We start from the raw sequence: 13818 nt of genomic DNA, 5'->3' as shown, positions 1-13818 counted from the left end.
AGTAAAAGCAATTTATTTATTTGCCAAATCGCGGTCAAAACTTGAGGCGAGAGGCAAGTGTGTCGTGTGAGTAGCAGCCGCCGCAGTTTTGGCCAAGACTTTAATGTGAGAGACGAACATTCGCATTCGTATTCGCCATAATACGGAAATGTGGCACACTGTCCGACGGTCAGCTAAATAGATGGACAGACAGTCAGGCAGACAGTCGGACAGTTGGGTTTTACATTTGCGATTTGAATGCCAAGTAATGTGACTGCAAACTGTGTGTGTGTGTGTGTCTGCCCACTGGACACCGATGATAGCTAATGGATGCCAATTTGTGATCACAGATCGCAGCTAATTATAACTGCAATGCATATTTAATTACAATTAATGGAAGAAAGCTACAATTGAGTGAATAAAAGCAAAACAATGCGGTATAAATTTCAAAATACACCGAATTACTAGACCGCAAAATTCTAAACACATACCAAAGGCTATAACATCTACAAAATTTATACTCTGCAAAAATACTACAAATATATACCAAAGGCTATACAATATACCGAGTTAATATACCGCAAAATACTAAAATTATATCTCAAAGACCATAAAATATATCAAATTAATATACCACAAAAATACTACATCAAAGCCTATATTTGGTATATTGATTAGTGCTAAATAACAAAAAATATATCAGACTTCCATCCAAAGCTAATAAGACTCGTAGTAAGTAGGCGTTTTTCTCTATCTCTTATAGCCTGTGAGATTTAGGTGTTCATACGGATGAACAGACAGACGGGCAGGGCTATACTGTCTCGGCAGTTGGTGCTGATCAAAAATATATACTTTGTGCACATGTCTCATTTTGCTCTTATATACATTTCCTGAAGCCACACAGTTATAATACTCTTCTACTCTGTAAGTAGCTGGTATAATAACTGAATTAAATGTTAACTTTGTCTACTGCTAAACACACTGCAAATTCTCCCTCTCTCAGCTTTCATTTATGCACATCGCACTTATTTGTTTATTTAACGCTCGTTTGCGTTTTCGTGTACAGTACAGTTTCTAGTTTTTCCAAGTTTTTCTCCCCCCGCTGCGTGCTGGATGATAGCCAAAAATTGTGCATGTGAGAAAAGCATTTCGCCAAAATGTCATGTGCAAATGTGTTTTTATACATTTAAAACTAGACGAGCACAGAGATGTCGCTCAACAAGGGGAATGTTTTGATGCTGTTTTGCTGCTGCTGCAGTTAACCAAGTCCAAATGGCGATTATTAAAATTGTACAAACGAGACACAATCAAAACAAAAATGTTATGCGGCACTTGCACTTAATTTATAAAGTAAATAAATCAAGTGAAATTTAATGAGTGGTTGTTGGTTGTGGTTGTGCTTACCTTTTTTGTGACTTTTGAATACGGAACATTTGAATGTATCCGTGCTGGCATCGCGCGCTATGTAGCTGAATATTTTGAGATCGCTGCTGTCGTGGGACACATAAAATATTCTATAGATGGGATGATTGAGCAACTCGATTTCTTCGGGGTCATTGGTCCAGTTCTTTTTCTGTGTGGAAAACACAATAATAATAACAGAATGTCAGTTGTGTTGTTTGTTTACGACATTTGATGGATGCGTGAGCGCTTTGACTTTGACTTACTTTTCGTCGACGTTTCTTGAGCACAACACGAACGCCGTTCACCGATATTTGTATGGTCACCTTACGTTTCTTCAGATTCTGCACTTTGCACTCGTACTGCAAAACGGTAAACAGAGAATAAGTTTAAGTAAATGGAAAGAGAGAGAAAGAGAAAGTGGAAAGGCGACGTTATAAATGTCACGTACTCAACGCGGGGAAATTGTCGAATTTTCAATTAACATTTGGCTGCCTTTGACGTTTGCCTTTAATGCCACGACATGACAATAACAAGCGCCATATTAGCCGCGCCCCAAATTGAAGCCAGACAAAGCTAATACACACACACACACAAACACACTGACTTGTGCACACACATAAACATGTCGCAGAAGCTAACAATATTTAAGCCAACTCACGCACGACTCGCAAGCCAAACTAAATCAGGCACCCAGGCATTCTGGCGTCTCTTCTGTGTGAGTGTGTGTGTGAGAGGGGCGACGGGAAGGAGGCGTGGCAGATAAATATGCCATGCTGATGCGATGTAGCTTCTACTCGACACTGTGGCATGTAAGTGTAATCAGAGCACATGACATTGACAGCAGAGCAAAGCGAAGAAAAAAAAACGTTGCCTGCTTTTAGGCGGTGCGAGAAAATAAAAGGAATTCTAAAGGAAAGTTTCTTTAATTGGCCGCGAAGAAACTTGAGACTGTGCTTCTCCGTGCGGGATAACAATGTGCCATTGTTTACCCAGCGCATACGCTGCGTATGCGTAATATGTAGATTACTCACCCGTATGCGACGCATGGCCTGCACAATTTCAGCTCTTGTGTTTGGACGCGGCACTTCCTCCCAGCCGACGAACTGCAATGAGACAAAGATTCCACATTATAATGCTGATGCTGATGACGATGATTATTATTATTATTATGGTTCCCATGTGCCCATCCACAAACACTGGGCAGATAAATAACACAAGCCAAGCCCATTGGCGCCAGCGAAATAAAACAATTTCGGCTGCCGCATAAGTTTCTAGCACCTCCCAGGGGTTGCATCCCAGTGGAGAAGAAGAGAAAAGAGGGAAGAGGACAGTAGCTACTCCCAGTGGCCACAGCTGGTAAAACTCGCAGCTCGTGTGCATATTTATTTATAGAGGCGACTTTTAGCGACTGTTGCTAATTGCAGGCACTGCCAAAACAACGTCAGCCTCGACACAGTAATTATAATTAGTGTGAAACACATTCTAAATTTAAGCCAAACAACAAATTGCAGCAAAAGTGCACAACGAAATGTAGCCCTTTGGCCGTCAGTGTGGATGTGACGTCATGAATTTCATTTTCATTTTCAATTTCATTCTCGTTTTTATTTCGCTATCCGTCGACCACTTGAAGCTAAATCTTCTATATGTCATGGCATGATTGGTCAATCGGTTAATGCTCACAATAAAACTGCTAAAACATGCAACAGTCGCCGCATTTTGTTGTGCACTCGTTTTGCAAAATAAATTGCAATTTTCACGCGCCAATTATATGTTATATAGTACGTTTGGCCAAGGATAACGAATGCGTAGATATGGACCTAGATTTAAGCATTTTATTACAGCGACAACAACAATTTAAATGAAAATGACATGGCCATTTATACACTGAAAAAAGACCAGTATCTAAAATCAAGAACATTCGACTAAAAAATAATAAGATCATTTTAAGAACGAATTCTTAAAGCTAAGGACATTAGTCTTAAAATGTTAAAACCTTAAAATTAGACCAAAAATTCTAGATTTACGTTACAAAATTCGTAATCCATTAAAATTCCTAAATAATATAATACTTTTTTAATATTTTATAATACGATTTTTGAAACAATGAGATTTGTTCTTCTTATTAAAAGGAACTTGGGTCTTTAAAAGTTCTTAAATGTTCCCAAAATCAAAATGTGTTTTCTGACATTAAGATTGACGCACTTTTTAAACCAAAATTCTTATAACTAAGACCAAAAATTTGGTTTTAGAACTTTATGTTTTCAGTGTACAGAGAGTGAGAGACACAAAGGGAGCAGCGAGAGAGCGATAAAGCTGTGCGAGACACGCCCCTCGAAGGTAATAAAAGCAAATATTTATGGTATGATGCTATGGCATGGCTTAGTCTATTTGAGTTCCCATTTGATACGCATATCCTGCATATCCTTGTCGTCGTCTGAAATTGTCTTTACTCGCTTCGCTTTTGTGGGTGTAAAATTAGCTGCGCATTTTCCCCCGAATCAGTTTGATGAATGTTGTTTGTTGTTCTTGTTGTCGTTCCTTTCGTTTAATTTTAGATTGCTAATTGGGCCGACGGCGTGCGCCATATCCAAAAGATCAACACATTAACACCTTGCAGCAGTAGCCCCGACCCGACATTACCTGATTCCAGATGTCAGGCTAAAAATAGCCAAAACAAATGTTGAAAATTCACAGAAAATAGATTTGGCATATTGGCAGAATTAATAATAAATTACCCAAAAATGAAATGCTTTCAAGACACACACACACACACACACAACCAAATGTACAATCAATCGAAGCAAATTATGAGTTTTACACATAAGTTCATTAACATAGAAAAGCTTATGCATAGATTTATTTTTAGACAACTGTCGAATTCACATTAAAGGAATTATTAAGAAACTTTTACTAGGGAAAATCAAACATTAAATATGATTGGTAATTGCAATTGATTTTCCATCAATTTTATGACTTGTGGGGGAAATACACAAAAACTGAGAACAATTTCAGTTAAAAACTGTTTTTACACAGAAAGAAAAAAGTGATTGTTTAATTTCAAAATTTAACCAAGAAGTTTTATTTTTAAATCAAAATTGAAATTCAACAAAAAATTTAGATTGCCTAATTTTGAAATTGAAGATTACAATATTGTTTTAAGAATCCTAAAATCTCAAAATTGAACCAAGATGGCAAAATCTTAAATCAAGATCAAACAATTAAATTGTAGAAATCTAGCGAATACAAAAGGAATAACCGAGTACTTTTGGGTACTCTAAAAATAACTATTTTAACCGGGGATTAACTGCAGTTGAAGAAGTTGAAGCTTTAATCCACTAACTGCCGACGTTCGTGTCTTTCACTAACTGGTTGTATTATGCAGAAGGATTTGCTTGTGCTTTAGCTCATCTCAAAGGGCATTAAAACATCAAGTTGTTCTCCTGTTCACACCACAAAGCAACCGAAACTAAATCCATTTAAATAAAGCATACTCAGGCAACTGCTAAATAAAAGTAAAGAAAAGCAACAGCAACAGCAGTTAAAGGGGCGAAGAGAGCAGTAGAAAAAGAAGAAGAAGAAGAAGAAGAGTCTCCCACAAATATTTAGATTGCATTAAATTCATGCAAATACAAAGGATAACGGATACAGCGCTTATCCTCTCCAGCTATACAAATCCTCGCGCAAATAAAAAGCAACTTGGCTCTATCCATTCCACTACCCCCCTCTCCATCTCCCTCTCCCCATTCTCTCACCTATCCTCTGTTGTCCCGTTGCGATGCTTTTGCATTGGGAGTGCTCGTCTTTTTTATGCTTTGCCATCTATTGCTATTCGCATCCTTTTTTTCACTTAAAAAACGTTTCACTACAGCGACTTTCAGTTCAGTTGAGCTATGCAAATGGCTCGAGGACTTTGTGCGTCGCTTCGTTTAAATTCATTTGCTTTGATTAAAGCCCAAGCTCAAAAATGGCCAACTTGGTCCGAAACATTAGGATAACATTCTCTTTTTATGGATCCCGTAACCAAATATACGCAGCACGCCCCGTGCTCGTATTTTTTATAGTCGACTTCATAATTTAACTAATAACAAATGTTTTTTTTTTTATTTATTTATTTTGTGGGTCTTCACCCCGAAGACATCTTTGTGGGCACATTAATTTTATTGATTTTACAGGTGAGTGTATAGAAGCGCGTTTTACGCGTATTTCTGTTGTTTATTTTATAATACAGCTCACGTTTCTTTCTTATTTTTTATGTCGGTCCTTTTCGTTTATCTAGCAATTGGTTTAACACAATTTCCACTTTTTTTTCTCGTTTTGTGCTTTGGTCGATCGATTTTCTACGAAAATTCTATTTCTGTGCAGTTTTGTTTATTTGCGTTCATTTAACATTTTGATGGAAATCATTTTAAAAGAAATATACAAAAGCAAACATCGCATAAAACTCGAATACTCAAACAACAAACAGCCACCGGCTGCTGTCTGTCTACCGAGTGACTGGCGACCGATGCCATCGTGACGTCAAGCTCAAGCTCCGCCAAATCTGATAAGATCCAAGCAGCATTAATATTAATGCCTCATAAAGGTGCGTGAACCTCCGAACCGTGGGGCAATTAAGCAACGCTTAAAGCCGCCTAAAAGCCTGACTAATATCATAACAAAATTAAATGCAAATCCAACGCCAAAAATGCAGAGAGAAGGCAAACAGATTAGAGCAGCTTAGAAATGCAAAAAAATACGAGTAAGACTGAGAAGAAAAAAAAATATGATAAAAAGAATAGGAAATGTATGCGAAAGAAATCGCTGCATAAAAAGGATTCAGATTTGGTTTTGGTTTTGCGCTTTGGGTTTTCAGCTGTCGACTCTTTAGACTGTAAATTCTGTAGTCTGCGGGTTTGCTGTTTCCGTCGGTTGTCGGCTCCCGCTTTTCAGCGTCTGTTTCAGCCACGGCTAATGGCGCTGCAGGCCAAATGCCATGGACAATGGCCAACGGACTGGGCAGCCCTTGGGTTTATGTAAGCATTTTGCAATGTTCTTTTCAACGCTTTCATCCAATACCCTGTTGCTGTTGAGTGAGGTATACACTTTGCAATATAAAGTGAATTATTCATTCAATACTGTCTACTTCTCTTCAATTGTCTCCTATCCGTAGTATCTCGAAGCCTTCATCACTTTGTCTGCCGCATTTTGGCTTATTCTATTTATTCCTCTGGCTGCTTCTAACAATGTAAAACATTTGTTTGCCCAACATTTTTAGCAGCTTTGAGCATTCATTTCTTTTTTTTTTTATTCATAAATCTGTTGGGTGCATGTGCGTGTGTATGTTTGTGTACATTTTTATATTCGTTTTTTTCTATGCTTTACCCTTTTGCATGACCAACGCCATTTTGCGCATTGCCGCAGGGCAACAAATTGTTTTTAGCACTCTGAACATTACATTTGCGTAGCCGGTTAAGCTGTTTGCTAATGCTAATACGATTAAATATTAACTATATTCTTTTTGCGTATAGCGTAAAAACAGGCGACATAAATGTTTGATAGCAAAGCACATTACATAAAAATAGTAGTAAAAATGAAATATATGCACTAACATAAAGCAGAGTATTTCTTATTCGTAATGGTATCATTTTTTTTAATTCGCTGCATGCTTTTCATGCTTGGCCATTGAAGCAAAACCCATTTCCCTTGCTGGCCAGTGCTGCCCATAACCCTGCAGCTGCTTAACGATGCGTTTGCAAAAATGTTGTTGCATACTTTCGGGCGGCGCTAGCAAAATGCACAGCTAACGGAAAGAGAACACGGATGGAGCATAGCATTTGATGGCGCTGCTCTCTTAACTCAGTTTGCGTATGTCAAATATAAACAAGAGTAATAACAAAAACCACATCCACATTGTCCATACATATGTGCTATGAGTACAAAAAAAAGTAAGGCCAAAACATAAAGCAGAAAGATGAACAAAAATAGATAGATTATTTATGATTCGCGGTGTTTATTGAAACATTTAATTGGTCAATTCGTGGTCGCATTTTCATTGCACTAAAACTCATGTCCGCCGTCTCTTTTTTTATTTTTTTTGTTGTGTATGCATTTTATGCTAAGTTGTAAATTAATAATGACCACAACAAGTTTTTTAAGCACATTTCAGCGTAATGAAGCTTCACGCGACCGTGAGTCCTTTTTGTGCTTTAAGTCATAAAAAATGCAGAAACGGCAAAACATTTAAAAAATGAAAATCAACAGCGCAAAGTTAAAAGTGACACGACGAGCGCACCGCTACCTCGCTGCCATGATGATGCCTTCTGCCTGGTTTCCCAAGTTTGCCAGCAGCACAGGAATTTCCGCTAATAATGTTAATTCCATTGCCACCAGCAGCCCACTCTTCACTTCCCTCGCTTTCCCTCCCTGCTTCTGCCAGAGGCTGCAACCACCACAGATAATCAGCAGAGGCATCCCTTACACCTCCTCCACCCCTCGTACTTGCTCCGCTCTGCTTGTTTCTCTCTTTTTGTTTAGCTTTCATCTTGAGTTTAGTTTTGTGCTGCGCTTCCTTCCTTCCGTCCTGTTCACAGTTCACAGTTGTTGTTGCTGATGCTTTGTTGCGCATTCCCGCCTCCTACCCCCAACTCCGCTGCTTCTCATTATCATTCTACTGCCAACTTAATGATAGCGCACAAAACTTTTGCGGCTGGCTTTTTATGTTGTGCATAACTTTAGGCGCTTTGCACTGCGTTTAATTTAAAACAATTATTTGCGCAAGTAGCGCAGTTAACTGAAAATGGCCCATCCCAGGAGCCGCAGGGCAGAAAAGCTCCGCTCGGATTCAAACTCCAGCTAACCACAAATCAGGCCTGGCTCAAAAAGGAAACCAATTTCCCGCAGAAATAGAACGCTGAGTACAAATCAACTGCGTTTTGGGCCAGTTCATTAAATGTGACCCCAAATCATAGTAAAAGCTTTAACGCCTAGCCAAAAGTCATTTCGGACTGTCTGCAAATTGCAGTTTTAAATCTTTTTCGTTTACGCCCTAACAACAAATAAAACTAAGTGAGAGAGAGTAAGTCTGAGAGACAGATACAACACAATAATTTGGTGTTGGGTTTCTCTACATTTGACGGGCAGCGGGATGCTAAAACATTTCGCCAAAAACTAACTGCAAACAAATGTTGTTAAGTAGCGCAATAAATCAAGTTGCCTGTAGTACCCTACTTACGACTTCAGCTTTAACTTTAACTTCAGGTTTGTGTATTCCTCTTTAAAAGCGCGCGCGAAAAAAAAAAAAACAAAAATAAAAAGAAGACGAACGTAGAAGTCAGCTGAAAATGCAAACAGCTAAATTCCAGGTGCAAAAGTTGTTAAAGTTAGCCAAACTCATTTTTTTTTGTTTTGTCTGTCTGAGCCATTAAATGGCAGACAACATGCAGTTAACCCTTTTGACTCATAAAATGTGGCTTAAGGAAATGCAAATCCTCTTAGAAATTTCCACAATTTGTTGCATTGATTAAGACTCTTACGTTTAAGGGCGTGGCCTGTAGTAAAAGCGCAGTTAATAAGCTGTTTCCGGTTACAACGCAAACTGACACACTTCAAAAAGTGTTTGCTGGTAAATAGACAAATAGACAAGAAAACACCGAGAAAGAGAGACAACTATTATGACTCGCTTCATACATGAAAGCCATAATCATAGCAAGCGATAAGCAATCATGAAAAAAGATACACACGCATACACACTTATTCTTTAGTGTTCTTTGTTGTAACTTTCGCTTGCATTGTAATTGTAAGTGTCAAGTTTTTTATTAGCTCACAGCGTCTAGTTCAATGCACCCAAGGCACGACAACACTTTAAGCATATTACGCCCATATCAATTTAAAGCTCAAATTGATGGAGACAGCAACAATGACAACAACAGCGGTTGAAGAAAAGTGTCTGTAGATAAAATGAAAAGTAAAAGTCGGAACAACAACTGCTGGTCCAGCATTGACCCACATCATTCCCACACAGATTTTCCACTACGAATTCTTTCAATCATTATGCAAATGCAGCTGCATAAAGAATGTGAGAGAAATGAGACTTCGAACGATGGAAAGATAATGTACAATTGTCGAACAAGTTAAGCAATTAATTGGGTAGCAAAGTTTTTTGTGGGCGAATCGAGAGCAAAATCAATAAATAAGCCAGCTTTGGACAAAATGGACCAAAGGAGCGCTCTTGAAAGCCTGGTGAAAAGGACCAGCCGCAAGAGCAGGAACAAGGGCCATACAACAAGCGACAAAGCGCATAAAAGTCGAGTGAGGCAACAACAAGGGCAACAAGAACAATAAACAACGAGCAGAAAATCAATTGAAGTACTTAAGCAAACACAATGGGGCAAAAGTAGAGGCGGACCAGCTGTAATACCTACGATTGCGAGTGCGAGTATAATGAAGCGAGGGTCCCCAGAGGGGCATGCCCTCCCTCCTCCGCATCCTCTCTTCCCTCTTTTCATTCAACAAAACAACAGCAGCAGCAGCAAAGCCGCCTCTGCAAATGGGCCAAAACAAGTGGCGTCTAATTTAGCACAGGGCGATTATTTAGATATCAGCAACAACAATGCCAATTACAACAAAACAATAAGCTGCCAATTTTTTAAAAGTCAGTCCCAAGAGTGAGCAAAATGTGAAGAGAAAAGCGTGTGTGGGGAAGAGGGGAAGAGTGCAGAGCAAACATCAATTAAAATAAATAAATTGCGTGGCAAACGGGGCGTATGAGCGACGCGGCAAACTAAACGACCGGAAGCGTTTAATTAGCGGCTTTAATAATTCAATCAGCATTGTGTGCGTGTGTGTGGCTTCAGCTTTTTGCCTCTGCTCTTTTTCCTTCTCTTTTTCGCTCTCTAGCTTGTGTGTGTGTAATGTGAGCCGCTAATTTTTGAACAATTTCAACAAAATTTTCGGTGAGCAATTTTCACACACAAGCGCTAAACAATTTTAAATGGCTTCGATTAAAATGATTGAAATTGATTTATTTCTTTTTTGTTATTGTTTACTGTTGTTGCTTGGTCACACTTCCATTATTATTATTTCGGTTTGCGACCACCCTCAAAGTCTCACTCTGAGCCTGAGTAATGAGCTGACTAATGTATTGTGGCGGGCTATTGAAACGAGCTTGTGGTTTGCGCATAGTTCCGAGGGGTTGAAAGGGGGTTGTTGTTCTACCCGACTGACCCAAAAGGGAAGGAGAAGTTGTTGTGGTTGCGGGTTGCCTGGCTGCAATTTAGGGGGCTGTTGTGGTGCTTACCAAAAGTGTAGTCAACCGTCTAAAGCAGCTCTAATTTAATGGACAGACTTGCGTCTAATTTCAAAAGCTTTTCAACACATTAAAATGGTTTTACTTGTCAGGGTATTTCAACGTCACCTACTGACTTTATTCACCTCATCATTTTGGGTTAATGAACCCGGTTTTTGGTCTTACCCGGCTGCCCCTTGAACTTGGCGCAGTTTGTGCAGTTGATCGATAAGCTTACCTGCAAAATATGAAAAGAAAATATGAAGAAATTAGTAGAGTCATTTGAAGCAAACTGCACACAGCTAACTAAGGTAATATTTTCGTGCATTCGAAATGCTTTCGGCAGCATTTTAAAGCGTTAAAATTGCAAATACCTGCGTGACGTAAATGGAAAAATGCATTGCAATAAATTCAGAGACTACAGCAGCAGCAGCAAAGACAACAAGAGTCTACAAGAAGCTTTTGTGTGCTCGCTGTTTGTTTGTTGCTGGAACTTGTCGCTGTTTAATGAAAAACACAGTAGGCCTAGTCGAAGACAGAGTCACAGTCAGAGCTCGAAGTCAGAGTCACAGTCAGAGTCGAAGTCAAAGCCAACGCATTGGCTATTGATGCCTGAGAACACACAGTAAGCCAAGAGCAGACAAACATTCGAGACAGACGTCGGGGCAAAGTCATCAAAGCCAGCGCCAAATGTTGCCAATTGCAAAACGCAAACATGGCCATGGCGATGTGTAGTTGTTTGCGACTTGCAACCAACAAACAGCAGCGTGCAACTCTTGCAACTCGCTTGTTGCGCATCAATTTGAGCTGCGTGCGTCTGATGCCAATTTCCTTTCTGACTCTGACTGCGAATCTGCCTCTAACTCTGATTCGACTCTTGTCTTTGTCTTTGCCCGTTTGTGGACAGTTGTCGAGCTGCAAAGATGTTGCTGCTACTTCTGCTGATGTTGTTGGCGTTGCGTTTTCTTTCTGTTGTTGTTTCTACTTTACCATTTCTCCATTTAAGCGGGCGCATTTCACTTTGTGTCGCTTAAAGGCGTCAGTGAAATTTTTGCCACATTTAACACTCAACACTTTTAACGACGACAGTTGGGTCGAGTCGCTCTAACGATTCTTAGACTTCGACACAGTCTCCAGCGGCATCCGGCGATGCAGCTGTGAGAGAGCTCATCACTTAGCACACAGATGAAGTAATTTCAGTCAATTTGAGCCAATAGAGCGAGGGAGAGAGCGAGATAAAGAGTGCGAGTGAGAGAGAGGCAGGCGTTGCCCGACTAAGCTCTAATTATATTCAATTGCAACTTGTTGCAAGCCGCAAGAACAACTGCAAATTGCAAAGTGCAAAACTAATTTGGGCCAAAATGAAAGCAAACTATTTTTGATTAGAAAACGTCGCTTTTACTGTTGCTGCTGCTGCTGATGTTGCTGTTGCAAGTAGAACAAAGAAGACTGCGCCACTGCGACTCTCGTTGTGGCTCAGTAAATATAATTACAACAATGGCAGCTGGCACACATTTTGAGGCAAAAGCAGCATGCAACGTCAACAGCATCAGCAGCAGGCGAAAAACTTGCACAGATTGCGAATGTTGTAAGCAAGGAAGCAACAGCTATGGCAAGGATAATGCTGCCCAGGACATGTGCAGCGCAGGCAATCAGCTTGTTAACACATACACCCACACTCACACAGTCAGACAAACTTCATCACGTTCGCTTGCAGATTACCCATATGAATATGTTAAGTGGCAGGCGAACGTTGCGTATGAGCGATAGACAGACTGTTAGACTGTCAGCATTCTAATTGCCACCGACACGTTGCCAGATGCTACTGTCAACGCTGCTGCTGCACTTGAAATGCAATTTAACTGTCTGTGTGTTTGTATGGAAAGAGAAATGTCATGACCAAAAAATCGATGACAAATCGCTGACAGCGAGACCAAAAGCATTTCATCAAACACAAGATGAAGTTGCCTTCAAACAATAGACAGAGATTGCTGTTGGTGTGAACATCAACTCTGGGGCCATATGTCTATGTCAATGCTAGCTTATCAGAGAAAACTTTCGCCCCAAAAGCTCAATGAACCGTCGTCGTCGTGAAAAATTGAATGTTTGTTGCCAACCAAACAAATGGATTATGAAATTCTCACACTTGACTGCGCCAATGTGGTGGCAATTTATGCATAAGCCTACGACATTGAGCTTTAATTAAATGGAAAACTTTGTCTCTTTGGCCAGGAAAGAAATCAATAGGCGGCACGCCCGACAAAAAAAAAAGGGACACGACACAACATTTGTGCGAGTCATAAAAGAATAATGCTCAGCATAAGAACGCGGCACGTTTTAATGACACGCAATGTGGCGATGTGGCATTGAAATTTTAATAACGCTTCGCTGGGTGTGGCAAACACAGAGAAAGAACACAGTTATAATAGGCAGCAAACAAAACTAACATGAAAGAAAGCTACAGTCGACTCTGAGATACCATTTGGAATAATACCATATTCTACAAATATACTAGAAATATACCGTAAACATACTAAAATAAAACCATATCTCAATCTATCTAATAATTAAAATATATCCTATAAGTACATTAAAAGTATGCCACAAAATACTAAAAATATACGAACAGCTAAATTTGCTATAACATATTGGTATAGCACTAAATTCAAAATACATCAGAGAGTGCCAGATTGTCGGTATTATTCTTAAAATGTACCAAATTAATATAACGCAAAACTTGTGAAATATACCAAAGTTCGTGTTTTTGTTATATTAATATAGTACCACATTCAAAATATACCAGAGAGTGCAAAATATACCAGATTGCCAACCAAAACAACTAAAACCTGTAGTAACTGAAATTTACAAAAATCATAAATACTGTAATTCTTAATTTATATCCCAAAAATTACGACTCTACCTTAAAAACTAACCTTGTCATTCGATTTTTGTCGAATTGCACGAGCGGAAGTAGGCGTGGCTAAAATTTAAAACAAACCTAATCAACGGGCACACATACAACGTGCTGTCGGAAAAAATTATTGCTCTATCTCTTATAATCTCTGAGATCTAGGTGTTTATACGGGCAGACGGACAGACGGACATGGATAGATCGTCTCGGCTGTTGACGCTGCTCAAGAATATATGTACTTTATGGAATTGGAGATGCCTTT

The 13818-nt window shown here is 39.4% G+C and overlaps 1 protein-coding gene across 2 annotated transcripts in view; it reads right to left on the bottom strand.

Moving 5' to 3' along the window:
- The window catches only part of LOC132793053 (capon-like protein), a 55598-nt gene that overhangs the window by 16591 nt on the left and 25189 nt on the right, over positions 1-13818 (bottom strand). For both annotated transcript variants that reach the window (XM_060802654.1, XM_060802658.1), the window contains exons 3-5: positions 2415-2486; positions 1647-1742; positions 1387-1552 (exon numbers count right to left, since the gene is read on the bottom strand). In XM_060802654.1, coding sequence (XP_060658637.1) covers positions 1387-1552; positions 1647-1742; positions 2415-2486 — 334 coding nt within the window. The remainder of the gene's footprint in view (positions 1-1386; positions 1553-1646; positions 1743-2414; positions 2487-13818) is intronic.

This window comes from Drosophila nasuta, chromosome 3, assembly GCF_023558535.2.
Source record: "Drosophila nasuta strain 15112-1781.00 chromosome 3, ASM2355853v1, whole genome shotgun sequence".
In the NCBI taxonomy this organism is placed as follows: Eukaryota; Metazoa; Arthropoda; class Insecta; order Diptera; family Drosophilidae; genus Drosophila; species Drosophila nasuta.
The sequence above is the reverse complement of the archived record's forward strand: the minus strand, read 5'-3'. Positions and strand labels throughout refer to the sequence as shown.